Raw genomic sequence first — 18,008 nt, 5'->3', positions numbered from 1 at the left:
TCGGGCTCCGGGGGTGCCTACAGCCTGCGTGGCCTATGGGGGGCTGGGAGGTGAGCCCTCTCTTCTCTCCCATGCCCCTCCCCCAGATAACAAGGCCGGGGAGAAGCAGGAGCTGTGCCACGTCACCCTGTCGGCTGTGTACCCCTTGCTCTCCGTCCTGGACGTCTGCTCCATGGGCAGCGCTGAGGGCATCACCCGGAAGCACTTGTGGCACCTCTTCTCCCTGGACACACTCAACAGTTACCTGGAACGCGAGCCCACGCCCTGGGAGCTCACCTACAAGGCGCCCACCCGACACAGGTGAGCTGGGCCCTGGGGGAAGAGTGGGGCCTAGATGGGGTCGTCCTTGGAATTTCCTGCCCACATCCCAGCTCCAGGCCCCATCCAAGCATCTTTTAGGGGAGAGGCCCACCCCACCCAAACTCTGGCCCACCCTTAGAGGGGCCTGGAGAAGTCAAGGATTGGCTTGAAATCTGAAGCACTAGCCCACCCCACGCTCTCGAGCCTCAGATTCTCCTGGGGATGGGGGCTGAGCACCCAAGCCAGACAGCCCCGGGAGGGCTCCCCCATCCCCTCCCTGCTCAGGGATGCCGCTGAGCCTGTTTCTCTGCTCCATACAGCACCAGCCAGATCCCCCCTGTCTTCACCCCTCTGAAGCTTGATTTCAATTTTGGGGCAGCGCCGATTGAGGCCCCCCCCTCTGTGGTGCTGCTCGCCCTGAAGAACAGTGGCGTGGTCCCGGCAGACTGGTATGGCCAGGTTGAGCGGGGGTGCTGGGGGGCCAGGACAGGGTCCTGGAGGCCGGCAGGTGGGAAAGCTGCCTCGTCCTGCCCGACGGCTGCCTGGTGCCTGGGAAGGGGGGGCTTCCATCATCGGGGGTGACGTGGAGGTTGGCTATGGGCCTGGGGCCACCAAGCAGGGGAGCTGGGCCCCTGGAGTTTGCCCAGGACACAGGAGGTGCTGCTGGTTGAGATGTGCTGGGAAGTGGTGGAGCCACCCTGCTGGGGGCGGGGCAGAGTCCTCCTGGTGATGTCATGGAGGAGAAGCATCACCAGGCATGTCACACATCGGCCCTGTACTGGGCAATGATGCCTTTTCTCTCCAACCCTTGCACCAACTGCGCTACTTTCCCAGGGATGCTGAAACAAAGTGCCACAATCTGGGTGGCCTAAAACAGCAGAACTTTATTTTCTCACAGTTTTAGAGGCTAAAATGCCAATGTCAAGTGTGGGCAGGGGAGAACCCTCCCTTGCCCTTTTAGCTCCTGATATTTGCTGGAGGTCCTTGGCCTGCCTTGGCTTGTGGCAGCATTTCAATCCCTGCCCCCGACGTCACGTGGCCTTCTGGTGTCTGTCTGTGTCTGTTCTCACCTTCTCACAAGGACAACAGTCATTTTGGATTCAGGCTGCCCGACTCCAGCATGAGTTCATCTTAACTAAACATTGGCAAAGATCTTATTTCCAAGTAAGGTCCCATTTCCAGCACTTTAGGGTTAGGACGTGAACACGGGTTTTGGGGGTTACACCATTCAACCCATAACATCAACCCTGTGAAAAAATCCTCCTCTCCTGACTCTCGCGGATGGGGAGACAGAGGGTCAGCAAGGTCAAGGGCTCAGTCAAGGCCACGCAGCCGCCGATGGGCAGAGCCAAGTTCAAACACAGATTTGTTGGCCTCTAGAGCCTCTCCCTGCAGTAACCAGTGAGTCTGCAGGGAGACTTCGAGGTGCTCCTGTGTGCTGGGTGTTCACTGAGGGTCTCAGCTCCATGGGGGCCAGGCCTGCAGTTGGGGAAAGTTGAGGGTCTCAGGATGGGGAGTGAGTAGGGCAGGGATCTGCTGCCATGGGGCCAGTCTCAGGTGAGGCTGGACCTGGCACTGTACGGTCACTGGAAGGGTTGGGGCTGGCCAGGTAGAACCCTGTCTGGCTGCAGAGCAGACACCCCCTCTCAAGTCACGTGGGGCCAGGCCTGGACGCTGGCCTTCCCTGAGCTTGACTTTCTTCCCACCGGGGCCCAGGGCATGTGCCTGTAGACATCCTATTGAAATGGCAGGGTGTTTTTCTTTTCTTCCTCGCTGCCTCTGCCACATGCCTTGATTTCTTAGTAAACTTCCTTTTGATGACTTCCAACTTTGTTTGGCTTAACAGAAGTAAAAAAAAGTGTCCCTACCTGGTTGGGCTTGGGATAGAGAGCTCAGGGCCCCCCCTGGCCAAGGCAGTGGGTGAGTGAGTGTGAAAGCCTCAGACTTGGGGGACACCAGCAATCTCAGAAACCAACCTGGGGGAGCAGTGTCTTGGGGTTTGGGTGTGAAGTGGGGGTGGGGGCTGGAGCCTCAAGTGGACCATAACCACCCCTTGCTCTCTGGATCATCCCGTCCATCCCTGTGGTGGAGGGAGATGGAGACTCGGGCTCCTTAGGTGCCTCCTGTCTGGGGGCCAGGACTGCGAGTCCCGAGGGCTCCCGGCTCTGAATAATGGAGGAAGCTTGGCAGGGCTGCCAGCCTGGCTGGGGCAGATGCAGGTTCTGCCTTGAGCTCCGGATCTGCCATTCACTGGGGCTCTTGGAGTGGGCCAGGAGCCAGGCCCTACGGGGCTCAGGGGTGGGGGCAGGAAAGGCAGAGTTGGCCTGCGTCCTGGAAAGGAGCAGGGTATTTGGTGGATGGTGCACATGTGTTTGTGTAGGAGCAAGCCAGCTCACACTTTTTCTGTGGAGAGGGTCCAGGCTGCTGGAAACCGAGGTGGGAGGAAACCTAGGCAGGGTGCCTGCTGAGCGGGGCCCATCCGTCAGAAGATCATTTGAGGTTCAGGAAGGCAGTCCGTGCTTCTTCCAGAATTCTGAGCCCAGGGAACCTTCCTTGGAAGGCTTGACTCTCCTTTGCTTTATGTGTTGTTATGTTTTCTTTCAATTTCTTAGAAGGCTATTTTTGAACCTTCTAGCCTGTCTCTGCTGAGCTCATAAAGAAGAGACCGAGGGTTTTGTTCCTGGCAAGACCAGTAAGAAAGGGGACGCATGGGTTTGGCTTGAAGGCAGCAGCAGGCAGGATGGAGAGGGCGCCCCGTTTGGAGGGGGGCCTTCTTGGGGAGGGCAAATAGAGAGCCATGCAGCTGCCCACCTCTCCCAAGCCCTCTCCTCTGATGCTTCTGCTCTGCTTGGCCTTGCATTTAAGGGGCGATTCCTTACAGACACCAAATGTGCTGGCTAATGCCATTTGTTCATGCATTAACTCTTTAGTTCATTGGCTAAAATTTAACTGGAAATGTGGACCAGACTTGGTCCCTGCCCTCTGGGTGCTGCTGGGGGTCTAGGACAGTCAGTTCCTTCGCATAGGGTGCCGTGTGCTGCCGGAGAGGTAGGCACATCAGAAGGGCTTCCTGAAGAAAGCTCCCCCTAGATTTTTTCACAGGGTTAATGTTATGGGTTGAATGGTGTAACCCCCAAAACCCGTGTTCACGTCCTAACCCTAAAGTGCCGGAAATGGGACCTTATTTGGAAATAGGATCTTTGCCGATGTTTAGTTAAGATGAACTCACGCTGGAGTCCGGCGGGCGGCCTGAATCCCTCTGGCTCTCAGCCTGGAGAGCCATTAGCCAGGGGAGGGGCCGAGAGGCTGGAAAGGGCTTTGAGACAGAGGTCCCCGCTTGTGCATGGCTAAGAGAGAAGGGTGCAGCGTGGCTGTGCATTGGGAGGGAGGGAAGAAGGGAGTGAGTGGTGGGCTGTGCCTGAGAGTCTGAACTCCTTCCTGAGGACACTGATGGAATTCCATCTGGGGTCGGGGGCAAGGATATGATCTCCTCTCAAGAGCTGTCACTCCAGCTGCTGTGGGCGAATGGATTTAGTGGTTGGACTGAGGCCAGCGGTGAAGGGGCCAGGTGGGAGGCTGTTGCAGTCGCCCACATGGGGGTGATGGAAGCCAACACTAGAGGACCAGCAAGAGGAAAGGGGTCGAGATCATTCAGGAGGGAGCCTGGGTGGGCGAGGTGGGGTCAATGGGGGGAGCGAACCATGTAGAGGATGGTTTTTGGTTTACTCATACTGTAACACATCAAACAATACCAGGGTGATGGAAGAAAAAAGAGAAGTTCCCCATCTCCCTCTGCGAGTCTGCCCTGCTGAGGGGAGCGGGGTTTGAAGTGTGCTTTCCATGTGGTTCTCAGTGCCGGTGCAATGTACAGACACATTTGCACAATAACAGGGTCATTCTTTTTCTCTTCCATTTCATTAATGATGCAACACTACACATATTACTTTCTGCAAAACATTTTCACCTGGTCTTGTATCAATAGCATTCCTTTCAGATCGATACAGATAAATATAGATCTAACTCATTATTTTTAATAATTGCATGACATTCCATCTGATGGATGGATCTTCAGTTACTAAATCACTCCTTTAGTGGTGACCGACCCCTCAGCCCCTGACCCACAATGAGAGCCCCCAATCTTCATTTCCCATGAGTTATGTGGCCCTGCCTCTTCTCGTGGGTTTGGGAGCCATTATGAAGAGAGAACCCACAACAGCCACATGTGCTCTGCCATGCATAGGACAGCTTGCCAATGGGGGGCATGAAGTCAGGGAGGCATTGAGGAGGCCTCCATCTGCTCAGTTCAGGGCTCAGAGCTCCCGCCTCTCTGTTCCAACTGGCTTATCCTTTGCATGGCCTCACTCTCCCTGGTTCCCACCACTTCTCCCAGGGCCTTCCTCTTTCCAAGTGACCAGCAGATTGACCTGGAGCTGTGGGCAGAGCAAGCAGAGTTTGACCACACAGAATTGCACCAAATGCGTGTGCAGGACAATTGCATTTTCTCCATCAAACCCAAGACCGGGAGCCTGAGTCCTGGGCAGGAGCAGATGGTGGAGTTCAAATACAGGTGTGTCCCCTACCCCGACCCTGCACCTCCCGTCCTGGAGATCCCCTTCGCCCCGACTCCTGGAGGGTCTGACCTTCCACTGTGACTCTGGGGGAATCCTGGAAAGAGCCCATCTTCTTATCTGAAGGGAAGCTCCAAGAGTGCTTTATTTTTCCCCTCATCCAGTCCCAGCCCAGGGGGTTCCACATGGTTTTAGGAGCTAGCCCGCTTAAAGCTACAGGCGTGCCCTGCCCCATCTGTTCTCTCACTTGTGTCGGGACTCAATAACTCACTCCTGGACTTGTCCCCTCCCCTCCAGTCACCTGTTCATCGGCACTGATCGCCTCCCAGTGCTCTTCAAGGTGTCCCATGGTCGTGAGATCCTGGTGAGACCCCAGCACCCTGGTCATGTCCTGGGCTCCAGGCTGGAGGAGGGGGCTCTCTGGACAAGCATGAGAAGAGCAGGAAGTGGTGACCCTGGGAGCCGAGGTCCAGATCACTCTGCTGGGAGCTGCACTTCCTCCCAGGAAAGGAGTCTACTCATGGGCTTTCTGTTTCCAGCTAAATTTCATAGGTGTGACAGTGGAGCTGGAGCAGAAATACGTGCACTTCACCTCCACCAGCCACCAGTTCATCCCTGTCCCCATCGGTGACAAGCTGCCCCCACGGCAGGTCAGTGGCCCATGTCATCCACTCACCAAGGGGCCTAAGCGTTGGTCTCTGCATAACTCTGTGTTATCCCTTGACAGAGTGACAAAGACCCTGCCCTCCAGGGACCCTCACTGTACAAGGCAGGGCCCCTGGGAGAGACTCCAGGCAAGAATCCTTAGTTGCCTCTGCCTGGTACTAAAGCCAAGTTCCCAAGTAAAAGGGGTGTTTCCTTCCTCTGGCATAGAGTTCCTCAAACTTCTTTGACCATGAACCACACTATAATATTGTTTAGATTATAGCCCACTATGTACATGCACATACACCCAAAACAAAAGTATCCCAAAGCAATACTTAAGCTACATGGAAAGTAGTTTAATAGATTTTTTTTTTAATTCTGTTCCACTTTTTAAATGCTGGACACAACCCCTAAATTGATCTCATGACCTGCTCACTGATAAGTCTCAGCCACAGTTTAAAAGAAATTGTTTCAAGAGGGATGCTTTTCTGGAGTGTGACAAACTGGAATATGAATCCCAGGGAAGCCATAAAATTTTCTTTATTAATTGGAGGGAATCAGGTACCTTTGCTCTGAAAATGCATGCTGAGACTCTCCAAGAGTGGGGACATAGTATTTCCCCAAACATTTTGTAGCAGTGGAATTTGCAATCATTTGGAAGCTCTTGTGTTTCTGGGCAGAGGTCTCCAGCCATTCTTCCTAGTGACAGAGGAACAAGCTTCTAGGTCCTGGAAGGGGGGCCCTAGCCCTGAGCTCTGTTCACTTCTCTCCACCACCCTCTACCCTACTGGCTTCCCAGAGGCCCAGGCCCTAGAAAAGGAAAGCTCCTTTGGCCCCTGGAGAGCTTCCCAAAACCATCTTGCTGGGACTTTGAGTGTAATCAACAGAAGGTGGCACGGACCTTGTTGTGTCTCTTAATTCCTTTCTGTGGCCAAGCTTCCTCTTCCATTCACAAGAAATGAGATTGGACTGTGAGAGAGAGCTGTCAAGACAAAGAGAAGTGAACAAATTTAATATACATTTTGGAGGCAGAATTATTGGGACTTGCTGAGGATTGTATATGGGAAGTAAATGAAAGGGAGGGGTTATGGAAATATTGGGTTCTAGTTTGAGTTATGGTGAATATGTAGTACCACGTGTCAAAAGGAGAAAAACTAGGTTTTAGAGGGAAGAGTTTGGTTTTGGTTAAGTTTGAGATGCCTATGAGGCAGCCAAGAGGGGCTGCCAAGTACAAGTTGAATATAAAGCTTGGAGCCCAGAGGGATGATCCAGGCTAGAGAAATCAAATGAAATCAGGAGCAAGTATTGAGAGAGATGAAAGAGGATCCAGGACTAAGTCCTAATGAATTCTTTATTCTCTTTGGCTTAAGTTTTCTCATCTATAAAATGAGTTATTGGACTAGAAGATCTTTGGTTTCTTCTAGGACATTCTCAATCTTTGGCTTAGTCTTGGGGACCTCAGACCTTTCTTCCACTCTCTTACCTACTTTTGAGCAAGACTTCCTCAAATGGCAGATGTGGAGAGTGGCAGCCTGATAAGTCTATAAAATAATGAAAGGTCTGGAAGGTACATAGTTGGACATTTCCTTAAATCCTCACATTAGTGTCCCTGGCATGCGTGTCCCCTTATAACTTGGCAAAGATAAGTTAAGGGTAAATAAAATAAACTGCTCGTTTACAAATAGGATTACCTATTGTCTGAAAATGCCACAGACTGAAAGTACAGTTTCAAGAAAGATTTGCATACTTCTTGGTGGTCGAGGCGTAAGGGAAATCAGAGGTATCTAGGGGAGCTCTGGGGTCTCAGGGCAACATCATGGAGATCAACGTGTCCTCCCACAATGGGCACATGATCCCAGGTTCTCTGAATTGCAGTGCTGAGCCATTGTGAAGATGTTCCTATTCCTGCAGATTTATGAGCTGTATAATGGTGGCTCGGTGCCCGTGACATATAAGATCCAGACCAACATCTTGTCTCAGATTCAAGAAAAAAATTTTGATCACCCAATCTTCTGCTGCCTCAACCCCGAAGGGGACATCCAGCCAGGCACAACTGCTCGGGTCCTGTGGATCTTTTCACCCATCGAGGCCAAGACTTACACAGTGAGCAGCTGCCTGGGATAGTATGGGGTGGTGGGTGGGAGTTGGATTCCTCAGCAAGCCTTGCTCTGACCACCACTGACCCCCATTCTGCTAACTTCCCAGGTGGACGTGCCCATACACATCCTGGGATGGAACTCAGCCCTCATCCGCTTCCAGGGAGTGGGCTACGACTCCCACATCATGGGGGATACGGCCCCATTCCACAGCATCTCCTCATGGGATAACAGCTTCACACACTCTAGGCTGATGATTCCTGGACAGGTGGGAAACAGCTGGGAAGGAGTGAAGCTTTGGAATGAGGAAGGCTGAGGGCTTCTGAGGGCTTCTGATGGCCAGAGCAGAGGGATGGGAAGGCTAGGAAGTAAATGAGATGGAGTTGAGAAGGAAGGGTTGCAAAGACAAGGCTTGGAATCAGCCCTCCTCCAGATTTAGCCCTCACCACTCCATGAGAAGCTTACCCTGCCACCTAGTGCCCACAGGTGTTCCTGCTCAAGTCACTCCACTTGCTGCTTTGGGCCCTCTGTTCAGCCCTCTGATGTTGTGATGGGAGTTTTGTCTAGGGTAGAAAAAAGTTCTCCTGTTTTAGATCTTTATCTTTATAGAGAATAGTCCCTCCCCTGAACCTTGATGAATTTTACTGAGTTATCTGGGTCAATAACAATACTTTTAGTTCACATATTCCTTACTGTTGGGAGGTCTGACCATACATCCATCTACCCATCCATCTACCTATCCACCCATCCATCTACTACTCATCTCTGCATTCACCCATAGATCCTTCGACCCATCTATCCATCCATCCACTTCTCCATCCATCCATGCACCCATCCATCCAACCACTATCCATTGTACACCTACTTGTCCAGCCACTCACGCAAACCCTAGTTGGACTCCTATTCCAGAAGGAGCACTGTGTAGGCCCTGGGGACCTAGAAAAGAGCCAGACAAAGTCCATGCCTTGGAGGCATTCAGGTTCTGTGTGATTCTCTGAGCTTGGAAGATCCAGGCCTATTTTCATGGGTAAAGGCATAGGGTCTGGGTTTATCCAGTGCAAGTAAGAGGCCATTGACAATTACTCATGTGCTCTGAACCTCAGCAGCACACTTGTAAAAAGGGGACAATAATGGTACCTATATCATAGGGCTATTGTGGGGATCAAATGCATGTGAAGCCTTGCCACAGCAAGGCATTCACATGGCACCTGGCCTGTGGAATGCACTCAGTAGCTGGTAGTATTCACTGTGGTCATTTCTTCACCTCCCAAAGTTACCATTTTACTGTCACTATCAACAGACCGTCTTCCTGTCCCAGTCCCACATCTCCCTGGGAAATATCCCTGTGCAGAGCAAGTGCAGTCGCCTGCTGTTCCTCAACAACATCTCCAAGAATGAGACAATCATCTTTGCCTGGCAGCAGAAGCCTCTAGATCTCGGGGAGGTGAGAGTCCTCTATGCATATGGAAGCAGGACTCTAGCAGGGCTCCAGACCCATCCCACCCCACTCTACCCGACCTCAACCCACCCATCCTGTCCCCCTTGAGAAGCTCCATAGACTCCTGTTTTAGTTTCTCAGCTGGAAAAACAAAAACCATGGAAAAAGTTGTCCAAAAAGAATTTATTGGCTCACAGTTTCAGGGGCTAGAAGGCTTGCTTCCTTCTGGGATTAGTATCTCCTGGCTGGCTGGCAATCTTTAGGATTCCTCAGCTTTTCCATCACGTGGCAATATACATGGCAATGTCTTCCCTTTTCTCCTCTGGGTTCTGCTGACTTACAGCTTCTGGCTGCTCCCTTGGTTTCTCTTTCTGAGTCCAATTTCCTTTGTTTATAAGGACCTCAGCCATATTGGATTAAGGCTCACTCATTTAGTTTGGGCACAGCTTAACTAATGACATCTTCAAAGGTCCTATTTCAAATGGGCTTAAACCATGGGGTTGGGACCTGTACATGCCTTTTGTCAGGGCATACGGCTTGATTCCCAACAGTTTGCTCTCTGGACCCCCAAAAAGACATGGTCTTCTCACATGCAAAACACATTCGTTCTGACATCTCAGAAGTCTTATGTCATTTCAGTAACAATGCTAAGTAAAAGTCTCATCAAAATCAGTTATGGTTGTGGTCCATCCTGGGTCAAAATCCCTCTGTCTGATGGACCTGTGAAACCTAAAAAATAAATTATCTCCTTCAAATACACAATCGTGGGACAGGCTGTAATCTCAGAGCACACTACCTGGTACCCAAATCATCAGTTTCTGGGTTCTTTGTGTATGAGTTCATTTCTCAGCTCATCTCTTTCCTTTCATATTTCATGAAAAGCTGCAAGAAACCAGGCTTAGCTTGGAAATCTCCTCAGTTAAAATATCCAAGTTCATGGCTTACAAATTCTGCCTTCCAACCAACATCAGAACACAATTTCATGAAGTTCCTTACCACTTTATAACATAGATTGTCTTTCCTCCAGTTTCGAAGAACATATTCACCATTTCCTTCTAAGGCCTCATCAGAAGTATCTTAATGTCCATATTTCTACCAAAATTCTCTTCAGAACAGTCTAGACTTCTACCAAGTGCCTCACAACTCTTTCACCTTTACTCATTACCCAATTCCAAAGCTGCTTCCACATTTTCAGGTCTTTGTCATAGCAGCACCCCACTTTCTGGTACCAAAAACTGTTTTACTTCCACTTGCCAACAACCCCTTCCCCAAACCCACAGGTATCAGTGAGTCCCATGATAGGGGAGGTGGGTCCTGAAGATACCGTCCCATTTGTGGTGACGCTGAAGGCCTCGGTGGATGCCAGCTTTTACAGCGTGGACCTGCTATGCAGGGTAGGGGGCCAGCCCCAGCCAGAAGGGATGATGGAAACACAGCTCCACATCCGAGGGGCAGTGGGTGGGGGCGGGTGGGGGTCGAGTGGGCTCTCAGACCCTCAAATCCCCAGAAAGAGGCAGAGGCCTGCTACTGGAAGCATGGGGTGGGGGTGGGGGATCCCCAGCGCAGGCCTAGGGCAAGGCCCTGCTGTCACAGGCTCTCCATACCATGGCCTCTCTCCTGGCCCTGGGTCCCAGGTGTACCGGCAGGAGCTCCTGAAGCGGTACCATAGAGAACTGCAGGAGTGGAAGGAGGAGAAGGCCCGACAGAAGGTGGAGTTCACCATCACCGACAGGAAAGTGCAGGTGAGGACAGCGGGCTGAGCGGGACGCAGTCACCGCCGATCTTTCTAACTGGCCTCACCAGAGGGGACAGAGAGATAGTTTGAGGTGGTCCTGTGTGCAAAACCAGCCAGCCCACCATAAAAAGATGAGTTCCCATTCTTTAGACAGAGCAGAGCTTCCCCTCTGCCATCCTGAGGCTCTCCGGGGACAGAAGGCTGGCTGACCACTCCTTCTTCATGCGACCAGCACTTCGCACATGCCGACTCTGCGCAAGCTCAGAGCCCCTGGGAGCTGAGAGCAATTTAAACTCTCAGCTCCCTTCTACTGTATACTGGGGTAGTATGACAGCTGGGATTGGCTTCAGGATAATCCAGAGGTGGAGCACAAGTGAAACAAAATCAGCCCTGAGTTGCTAATGATTGAAACTGGGCAATGAGTAATGGAGAGTTCTTTGTAGTGTTCTCTCCATTTTGTACATATTTGACTAAAAAGGTGAAAAATAAAACTTTACAAAGGATTTTTTACTGCAAGTAAAATATTATCTGTGTTGTGGGGCTGCTGTGAAGATTAGAGTGAATGCCCCCTGGAAGCTATGTAGCACAGTGGCTGGCATCTAGCAAGCATTCACTAAACATAGACCATTAGTATTTATGGGGTAGACTGGTAATAAACACGAGACGAAGCACCCATCTTGGTTCCTCTCTAAATTTCTTCTTCATCCTGATCACCTTTGGGTCCACCACCCTGAAGCCCAGGGAGGCACTGCTCCCCTCTGAAGCTTTGAACCAACTGCAAATGCAGACTATTACCTTGGTGGCACGGGAGGAGGGATTTCTGAATTCAGTCATGATAAGGGAGGCCCTTTCCTTATGTCACCAAACCACAAAGCCCTAGGGCACAAGGACCAAGCTCCCTGGGGCAGCCTTCAAATGAGCAGTGGCATCTCTTTCTCTTTCCCTCACTTGGGTGACCAGATTCTCCTTGGTGGCAGGCAAAATGTCAAGGGCTGCCCTGCAGCCAGCACTTCCCTAGGGAAGGTTCTGGAGGAGGGTGTAACTGGGAGCTGGACAGAACCAGAAGGGCAGCAGGGTCTGGCATTGGCTGCAGGCCCTTGAGGGCCAATAAGAGGGAGAGGAAGGGGTGGGTTTCTCTAGCCATCCTAAAGCAGGGGTCTCTCTGCTTCCACAGAGGAGGAAATATTGTGCAGCCTGTGAACTCGGGAAGAAGTACAAGGTGAGGCCATAACCTGTAGACACATCTCCTTGGGCTAACTTGGGAGGGTCCTTACTCATTCCCAGAGTTACCTCCGACCCCTGCCCCAGCTTCCCAAAAGGGAGGGACGAGAATGCCAATGGGTGGGGCCACATACGTATGTGATGAGAGTGTGATCCCCAAGCCCCTGTCTTCCGTGCCTCCTCCTCTCCAAAGACGCTGCCCCCCATCAAGAACCAGAAGCCTCCCAACCAGCCTGCCAGCTGGAACTTGCAGTTCCCACCCGAGCAGTCATCCTGGCCATGCCCAGAGCCACCCGCACCAGGCATGCTCCGCCTGGGCCTCACTGCTCGTGCCCATGCCACTGACTACTTCCTGGCCAACTTCTCAGAATTTCCTTGCCACTTCTTGCACCTGTGAGTTCAGGGGGAGAAAGCAGGGCTCTTCTTCCCCTACCCTTTGCCCTCTTCCCTGTGCCAGAAAAGGGGCTGCCCACCCAACCCTTGGGAGAATTTGGAACAAGCACAGCTTTCTGGGTTCAAGATACCTCCATTCCTTCTTAGGCCTTCTGAAGAAGGGGACAAAGCAACCAGAGCCCCCTGGGGAATCCAACTAGGCCCCAGTCCTTCTGTCCTCATCCCTTGCCTTTCCAACTTGGATCCTCTGTAGGCCCTACACTGCCTCTGAGGGTCAGGCTTGGTTCTGGAAGGTAGTGGGACTGCATTTGGGTTAAGGCTGAAGGCTCCTCCAAATGCATTTATGCCCTCATGCCTGGGCAGCCACCACCATTGCTCATGCCCCCAATCCTGGCATGGTGGCCTGCCCAGGCCACTTAGAATGTCATGGCTTGCTCCAGGGAGCTGCCAAAAAGGAAGCTCCCCAAGGAGGAGTCAGAGACTTCTCAGGAAGAATCCTGTAAGGAGGCCCCTGTCTCCAAGGAGGAAAAGCAGCTTTTGATTGACTGTCTCACCACCATCATCAGGTAATGGTCCCTCTTCTGGACACTCACTCCGGTGCTCCTATCTCTCCAGCCCATCCCAGCCTACTCCATAGTCCCTGAAGTCCCAACCCTTCCCTTCCTGAGAAATAGAAACATCCTCTCAAAATTCCTCTACAATTGATCCCAGATCAGCTATATGGAGGAATTCTCAGGTTTGGATCCTGAGTTCTACTCCATCCCTGGATGGTAGACAAGGTTTAGAGCCCGTTCTCTGCCTTCCCAGGGCTCCCACCCCTCATCTGTATAACTCTGATCTTCTGGCTCCTCCTCCACCATATGATGTTCACCTCTAAGAATCCATGGGGCCCAAACATACATTCCTCTGAAGAGGGGCAGGAGGGGCAACTGACCAAAGACTCCCCTCTTCCACTTAGACCCTGTTTATGGTCAAAGTAGGCAAGAGCCACTCCATGGGGACCCCTGAAGCCAGGGTCCCAGAGGGGACTGAGAGACCCCTCAGCAAGGGCCTCCTCCTTCCTCCCACCCAGAGGCCTGCTGGAGGACAAGAACTTCCATGAGGCTGTGGGCAAAAGCCTGGTGGAGGAGGTGCCATACTTCAGCCAGTTCTGGAATGAGCATTCAGCCAGATCCATGGTCCACAGGAGCAGCCTGCACCAGATGCCAGTCCTGTCTCCACCTCCCAATAGCTGGGAGGACAAGAAAGGCAAAGAGAAGGAGGAGGACAAATCAAGGTTGGGGAAGAAGGAATGGAGGGAGGAGGAGGAAAAGGGTGAAGAGGAAGAGGAGGAGTTGGAGGAGGAGGAAGAGGAGGAGGAGGAGGAAGAAGAGGAGTTGGAAGAGGAGGAGGAGATGGACAAGGAGGAGACAGACGAAGAGTCCGAAGAGAAGGTGATGGGGGAGAAGGAAGAGAAGTTGGCCTGGCCAGGGTCGACACCCGCACTGCAGCCTGGATCCCAGGAGTCCCTGCAACGGCAGTGGCAGCAGCAGCTGAAGGTCATAATGAAGGAGGAGCAAGAGCAGGATGAGAAGGAGGCCATCAGCCGGTGAGCAGCAGGGTCCTATGGGTGGGTTGGGAGAGGGCTATGTGCGGAAGGATCCCAGAAGGCAAGGCATGCTGGGCAGGCTGCTTCCCATGTGCACAAATCAGCATTCAGTGACATCCATTGGTAGCTTCAGCTTGGGAGTGGGAGAGCGGGGAAGGGGGGTGAAGCGGGCAGGGGGAATATTTACAGAGCTGAAAAATGGCAAACCTGAGCCTTTAGCAATTTTGCTTTGGAAAGCCGGTTGTTAGCCATTTACCAGCATACCACTGTCAGGAAGGTGGCTAGCACCCTCAGAGTCTTCCAAATGGGTTTTAAAGCCAGGAGGCAAATCTGGCCTCTTTTTGCACCGTCTTTCCCTAGGGCTGCTCTATGGAGGCTTTCTTTCCTTATCGGGTTACACTAGGTCCCACCCAGCCCCTTCTGCACCCTCACATCCTTGGCTACCTTTCCCCAAACCTGGCCTGGGACGTGAAGGATGATTGTCTGGGTTCGAATCCCACTTCTTCTCACAGCACCGTGACGTCTGACAACTCGATCTCTCTTAGCCACACTTTTGGCGTCGGTAAAATTGGAACAAGGATGCCCCATAGTGTTGGGAAATGGGGAATAAATGAAAATCCCTGTAAAGCTCGTGGCACTACCCCACGGAGGAAGCTAGCCGAGAACTCCAGGGCGGTTGATGGCAGCTCTGACCCTGCGTTTCCCCTCCCCGCCCTCCTCCCGGTCCTGCCTGCAGGCTCCGGGCCTTCGCCAACCTGCAGGAGGCGCTGCTGGAGAACATGCTCCAGAACATCCTGGTAGAGGCGAGCCGCGGGGAGGTGGTGCTCACCTCGCGGCCGCGCGTCATCGCCCTGCCGCCGCTCAGCGCGCCCAGGTGGGGGCCCCGGGTCAGCGGAGGAGGGAACGCTGCGGGAGGCGCTCGGGGTCCTGCCCCGGCAGAGGCTCGGCCCGAAGCCCCGCCCGCACCCCCACACGGCGAATTTCTGACTTCTAGGATTTCCACTCCGAACCCACCGCCGCAGACCCCCTTCGTGCTGCAGCCAGTGGAGGTGCCCCTCGTGGCCGTGCCGCCCACCACCAAGTCTTCGCGGACGCCGGTGCCCAGCCCCACCAACATGCTGCCCTAGGCCCCTCCTGGCTCCCTCTCCACCCGCCAGTAAAGCATCGAGTCTTTTTTTCCATGTCTACCTTGATTTTATTTCCTTTCCGCAAAGGGAACTCGCGCGCGGGGGGCGCTCTTAGAGGGGTGGTGGCGACAGCTGACAGAGTGGACAGCAGCGACGCCGCGGGGACCGGGGACTGGGAGGATGCGCCTGGCCGCTCCACGCCGCAGCCTGGCGAGAGCTCTCTCCGCTCACTGCCCGGCTCAGGAGTCGGCCTGGCCGGTGGGGGGCGCCCCAGGTGGGGCTTGGCTGTCCTTTGCCGCAGGGTGACCGGGTAGACACGGACTGCCGCCAGGCCGGGTGAGCGCGGCAGGTGGCCGCGGGGTGGAGCGGCCACCCCTCCTCTTTCTCCGCCACACCAGTTCTGAGGCTCGGTACCCCCCAATGCCAGCCCCTTCTCAGCCTCTGCTGGGTTCCCGGGATTCTCCTAAGGGGCTGAGAAGCGGGAAAAAACGAGCCTCGCCGCGAAAGAGGAACTAGGCGCTGGGTCGAGGTCACGGCTAGACAGAGGGCCACAGACCCTACTAAGCGATTCCTATCGTGACTATGAATCCCCAGACCAAGAGATTGCCTTCCTCAATCCCCCCCAACCCCCGCCCGGCAGCCTCTGTCCTCTGCTTCTCCTTCCGAGAGGCAGGTGGGTGGAAAAGTGACATCTGGTGTTGTTTCAGAGGCGCCCAGGTCCCAGGCACCCGCCCCCCCCAACCCCCCGCGGTGGGGGCCTCCGAGAAGCTCTGGCCCCAGAGCCCGGGAGGGGGCGGGGAGAGGGGTAGGGGGCGGGGGTGCGCTCCGCCTCCTCTGAGTCAATATTTGCTCCGAGCAAACGAGCGCCTGGACAGGTGTGAGTGTGTGTGTGTGTGTGTGTGTGTGTGTGTGTGTGTCCAGGGGCGGGGGTTGAACAGGCCGTATAAGAGCCCGCGAGCCCTGACTCGGGCACAAGCTCCAGGGCGAGGGCTGGGGACTAAGCCAAGCAGGGCCCGACGGGGCGGAGGGGGCCGAGAAGGCGGGTGGAGGGCGGCCAGGAAGGGAGGGGCGGGCCAAACCTGCACCTGTGGTGGCCGCCGCGGCCGCCGACGTGTCAGCTGCAGATGCGCGCAGGTGAGGGCGGCGGCTAGCGGAGAGCGGTGCCGCACTGAGCTCGGGAAAGACGAGGACCAGATGATCATCGAGGGCCACGGCCAGGCCCCGGGCCCTCCGCTCCCGCCCCGCGACGAGCCCCTCGCACAAACCGGACCTGAGCGTTTTGTTCGTTCGGCTCGCGTGAGGCAGGGGCGGCCTCTCAGCACCCGCCCGGGGGCCCGGCCGGATCGCCACGCAGACACCTGCCGCCGCCGCCGCCGTACGGGTCGGAGAGGTCCGTGCGCCGCTCCCTGGGGAGATCCGGCTCCCATCCGGCCCTGCCCGCTCTGCCCTGCCCTACCGGCAGCTCCCGGGCGGCGCATCCTGATTCCGGGTAATCCCGGCCGAGCAGGCTCCACGGGGTAGCAAAGAGGGCTGTGGCCTGGAACAGGAGCGCTTCCGGAGGTGAAAACCCGGATGCTGGTCCACCTCTGTCCCAGCGACTTCTGTGGCCTTGGGCAAGTCATTTCCCAAACTCTCCTTGGTTTTCCCATTTGCACAATGAGAAGTTTGCTCTGGCTTCCCGGGAGTCTCCCTAGTCCCTTTATACTGGTTTCTGGACTCCTCGCCATTCCTTTGAACCTAGTGGCCCTCCAGAAGATGGAGGCTCCCAAGGGGTTCTGGCAGAAGCTGTGAGGTGTTGAAGTGTGGGTGGGGGAGCTGAGGGCCAACGGAGAGACTCAAATCCCGCTACTACAGTTCCAAGAGGCTTCGGTCCTGATATCCTGAGATTCACTCCCTGCCACCTCCCCGATCCCTCTCTCAGTCCTGCCATGTCTGAAGCAGACGGTCAGACTAGAGAGAACAAACACGGGGGGGTGGGGGTGGGGCTGCCCTTGCCTGACAGGGTCCCCAGGTGAGGCAGTTCTCGACTCTCCCAAATGTCATGTTCCACATCTTGGGTCAGTCAGCTGGGATCCGGGGTGCATCTAAGTGGCTCTGGGTTCACGCAGGAGTCCCAGATCATTAGCCATAACCCAAACCTGGGACAGCCCCACCCCTTCCCAGTTAGCCACAGTGGGTGGGGGGTAGGGGTGGGAAGGCAATTTCCCCAAACCCCTGGCCTCCTGCTTAGAGAGCCCAGAACCAAGGGCTCCACCCAGACCTAAGGTCAGTCAGAGCCAGCCCCAGAGAGAAGGGCCAGTGGTAAATGAGGGCGGAAGGAAGGCTCCTCAGACAGCGGTGAGGGGTTGCAGTTTCCCGTGAGGGTGAGGAAGTATCGTATGGAGGGACTGAATTCCCCCCCAACACACACACACACACACACACACACACACACACACACACACACACACACACACAACAATGGGCAGAAGCAGCCCCTAAGGAGATGGGAACCAAGACCGGGAGTCAGTGGTCCCGTCCGGCTCCAAAATGGATGTTCCTGGAGATGCTGGCCTGTCCCCTCCACCATCACCCACTCTACCACTATTCCTCACCCAACTACCCGCAGGACCCACAGGATCTGTTGAGTCCTTGGCTCAGAGAAAGGGATGGGGGAGGGGACGAGATGGCTCTGACAGATCCCAGGCAGGTCTGGGGCAGGGGTGGACTGCAGTGAGGTGCTAGGTGGAGCAGCTCCTGTGCCTGGGAGGGGGGCTGGGAAGGATCCACAGGTCCCCAGGCTGGGCTGTGTGCAGCCCCCCATCCTGGCTTCCCTAACCAAGCTTCTGTTCTGGGCCTTTGCTCCTTGCCTGACACTGATGCTTTGCCTGTCAGACGCCTGGCATGGGGTTGGCACA

At 54.5% G+C, this 18,008-nt stretch overlaps 2 protein-coding genes across 15 annotated transcripts in view; one reads left to right on the top strand and one right to left on the bottom strand.

Moving 5' to 3' along the window:
• CFAP65 (cilia and flagella associated protein 65) overlaps window positions 1–15,165 on the top strand; it is a 35,524-nt gene extending 20,359 nt beyond the window's left edge. For 7 of the 10 annotated variants that reach the window (XM_077155167.1, XM_077155168.1, XM_077155171.1 and 4 more), the window contains exons 19-34: window positions 87–300; window positions 621–749; window positions 4,691–4,867; window positions 5,166–5,232; window positions 5,408–5,518; window positions 7,425–7,616; window positions 7,719–7,877; window positions 8,910–9,053; window positions 10,328–10,441; window positions 10,682–10,789; window positions 11,957–12,001; window positions 12,197–12,396; window positions 12,837–12,962; window positions 13,469–13,984; window positions 14,721–14,858; window positions 14,979–15,165. In XM_077155167.1, coding sequence (XP_077011282.1) covers window positions 87–300; window positions 621–749; window positions 4,691–4,867; window positions 5,166–5,232; window positions 5,408–5,518; window positions 7,425–7,616; window positions 7,719–7,877; window positions 8,910–9,053; window positions 10,328–10,441; window positions 10,682–10,789; window positions 11,957–12,001; window positions 12,197–12,396; window positions 12,837–12,962; window positions 13,469–13,984; window positions 14,721–14,858; window positions 14,979–15,111 — 2,573 coding nt within the window. In that variant the 3' untranslated portion in view covers window positions 15,112–15,165. Of the gene's footprint in view, window positions 1–86; window positions 301–620; window positions 750–4,690; window positions 4,868–5,165; window positions 5,233–5,407; window positions 5,519–7,388; window positions 7,617–7,718; window positions 7,878–8,909; window positions 9,054–10,327; window positions 10,442–10,681; window positions 10,790–10,932; window positions 11,476–11,956; window positions 12,002–12,196; window positions 12,397–12,836; window positions 12,963–13,468; window positions 13,985–14,720; window positions 14,859–14,978 lie in introns of those variants that run through there. The other 3 variants (XM_077155172.1, XM_077155173.1, XR_013173076.1) reach the window with 3 other exon arrangements.
• On the bottom strand, window positions 3,987–16,622 carry LOC143678111 (uncharacterized). Of its 5 annotated transcripts, XR_013173077.1 has the most exons (5): window positions 16,197–16,622; window positions 8,075–8,172; window positions 6,415–6,495; window positions 5,170–5,288; window positions 3,987–4,730 (listed from the first exon to the last, which is right to left on the bottom strand). XR_013173077.1 is itself a non-coding variant. In XM_077155175.1 (2 exons), exons 1-2 carry the CDS (start codon window positions 16,587–16,589, stop codon window positions 15,223–15,225), a joined length of 753 nt encoding a protein of 250 aa, XP_077011290.1. In that variant the 5' UTR covers window positions 16,590–16,622; the 3' UTR covers window positions 15,170–15,222. The 5 variants fall into 5 exon arrangements, 1 of the variants encoding a protein (XP_077011290.1); XR_013173078.1 differs by lacking the exons at window positions 8,075–8,172; window positions 16,197–16,622 and adding an exon at window positions 7,205–7,764; XR_013173079.1 differs by lacking the exons at window positions 3,987–4,730; window positions 5,170–5,288 and adding an exon at window positions 5,826–6,212.
• Between the last annotated feature and the right edge of the window lie 1,386 nt (window positions 16,623–18,008).

Source organism: Tamandua tetradactyla, chromosome 3, assembly GCF_023851605.1.
Source record: "Tamandua tetradactyla isolate mTamTet1 chromosome 3, mTamTet1.pri, whole genome shotgun sequence".
Taxonomy (NCBI): Eukaryota; Metazoa; Chordata; class Mammalia; order Pilosa; family Myrmecophagidae; genus Tamandua; species Tamandua tetradactyla.
This window is presented reverse-complemented; position numbering and strand designations above follow the sequence as displayed.

Coding starts and splice junctions, on each gene's coding strand:
- LOC143678111 (XM_077155175.1), bottom strand. CDS start 16,589: ATGCGCCGCCCGGGAGCTGCCGGTAGGGCAGGGCAGAGCGGGCAGGGC. Junction 15,583..16,196: donor GGCCGCGGCGGCCACCACAG/GTGCAGGTTTGG, acceptor CCCGCTTCTCAG/CCCCTTAGGAGAATCCCGGG.